This window comes from Hipposideros armiger, unplaced genomic scaffold (assembly GCF_001890085.2).
Source record: "Hipposideros armiger isolate ML-2016 unplaced genomic scaffold, ASM189008v1 scaffold_1485, whole genome shotgun sequence".
Taxonomy (NCBI): Eukaryota; Metazoa; Chordata; class Mammalia; order Chiroptera; family Hipposideridae; genus Hipposideros; species Hipposideros armiger.
Window position 1 is genome coordinate 161,148 of NW_017732835.1, and position 2,236 is coordinate 163,383.

General features: G+C 35.1%; 1 protein-coding gene across 3 annotated transcripts in view; it reads right to left on the reverse strand.

The window, feature by feature from the left end:
* The window catches only part of CAPS2 (calcyphosine 2), a 36,390-nt gene extending 34,409 nt beyond the window's left edge, over positions 1-1,981 (reverse strand). For all 3 annotated transcript variants that reach the window (XM_019634055.1, XM_019634054.1, XM_019634053.1), the window contains exon 1: positions 1,863-1,981. In XM_019634055.1, the coding sequence (XP_019489600.1) occupies positions 1,863-1,961 (99 nt within the window). In that variant the 5' untranslated portion in view covers positions 1,962-1,981. The remainder of the gene's footprint in view (positions 1-1,862) is intronic.
* Between the last annotated feature and the right edge of the window lie 255 nt (positions 1,982-2,236).

A 2,236-nucleotide genomic window follows, 5' to 3' on the forward strand; every position in this document is an offset into this window, starting at 1 on the left:
ACAACTTTTTGCAGGGAAAACATTTCTACAATCAGCAGGATACAGAAAATGCTTTCCAAGAGTTCACTGAATCCTGAAGCATGAATTTTTATGCTACAGGAATAAACAAACTTATTTCTCGTTGACAAAAATGCATTGATTGTAATGGTTCCTATTTTGATTAATAAAGATGACTTTGAGCCTAGTTATAATGATTTAAAATTTAGCCTGAAACCGCAATTACTTTTGCAACAACCTAATAGTAACTACTTCACAAACACACACAGAAAAAGATTAAAAGAGATGACACATGTCCATCATTTATAAATGTCCAACATTTACTGTACCTGACATTCAGTAAGCATTAAATAAAAGGTAGTAACTACTATAACTATTATTTTCTAAATAAGTCTTTGTAAAGTTAATAAATGTAGGCATGCCTACTGCTTTATACAATGAAATTCAGAGGTAAAGTACTAAAAGATGGGGTGTATCCTTTGATTTGAAGGACCCTTTGGGGTCCTAAAAGGATTAAACACTAAATTTTTCTCTCAATGTAAGATGTAATATTCCCTTTAAAAAAAAAGTGTCCCAATAGGGTAGCAACTGTCAAAAACTTAACAGATTTCAAGAGTTTCTCCAAGGTTTGTTCTTACTTTAGATCCTCCTTGAAAGGTCCATGTTCATACTCTCCTCTGTCTTCATGACCTTTGAATGCTACCTGAAATTTTATTATACATTTGTTTATGTTTTGTTGCCTGCCTCTATTGCTATAAGTTCAGGAGAGCAGGTACCTTGTCTGCCATTTTTATTGCAGTATGCCTGGTGCCAGGACAGGACCACACATAGCAAGCACTCGATAAACATTTATTCAATGAATGAATAACGAATCTTCTCTAAGTATTAATTATTGGGAAATCAATTTCAGAGCATACTTTATACTTCTATTTATTTACCTGCTAATCTATTTGTCAAATTTTCTTTCAAACAGAAAGCTCTGCATAGTATTTAGGTGGGAAGAAACTTTCAAGAGCANAAAGAACTATAACAAATTAGCAACTTGGGACAACCACAGAAAATCAGTCCACCTGGTCGAGATGGATTATATATTGCTGTCAATTCAGAGGACAGTGATTCTGGATGAGTCTGACAAATAAAAATGATAATGTAACTGGCTAAATACATATTGCTTTATTATTATTGAAGCCATCAAAGCAGAGTTTTCCCAACTTTTGAGTCAACACACGCCGGTATTCCATCAACCCATTACAGATGCGCCTAAGATTAACCCCCTGGGAGAATCTGGGGTGCCCAGTAGACTTCCACATCCAGCGACTCGGTCAGATTATCCCAGGACACTACAGAAATGGGGTAATTATCTATTTGTACCAGACCTGATCTAAGCTATACTCATCAAACAATATAACTGATTTGTAAAGGACATAAATAACACAGTAATATGGAGAAGTCTAGAGTTTTTTGCTTCCCTTTCCCTAAAGAAAATTTTCATTATTCCTGTCTTTCACTGGTTTGAATTTCTCTAGTTTAATTAGGTTATGACTCTCAAAACAATAACCAAAGCTACTTTTGGGGAGAGGAGCAATGCCAAATGAGCCCACTGACATAAATAGCGACCAATTAACATTTGCACAAGCATAAACAAAATTTTTACAAACTCTCAAAGATTCACGACAGTTTCTCCACAGTAAATATACCAAACGTCAATCATTTGTAAAAATGAGGACTCAATTTGCACATTAATGAATGTTTACCTCAGTCCAAATTCAATTTTTGAAATTATTTATTCTAGCATAAGTTGTAAAATCTTGGAAGGAAAATTATCTCAATGGTGTATCAAATATGTAAAAATAATAATTACTTACAACATCAGATTTTCCTGTACTCCGCTGTGCATCATAAGGATTGTCTGCATAACCCTGCTGTAAGAGGGCTTTCCTATCCAGAGTTGTCAGGTCCTCCATGATTGCTTCTTCCTCTTGTGCACACTATGCGTGAAAGCAATAAAGGAACTCTCATACACATACTTAAAATATTTGTTTTTAACAAAATAAAGGATTAAATAACCACTGGACACAACTGTGGTTATTTGCATGGGGGTCAGCACTACAGGCTCTGACAATCAGGTTTCCTGTTTGAATCCAGCTCTTCCAGTTTCCAGCTAGATGACCTCTCTGTGCCTTGGTTTACTCATGGAAATGAGAATCAGTAATATTAGGTTGGTGCAAATGTAATTGTG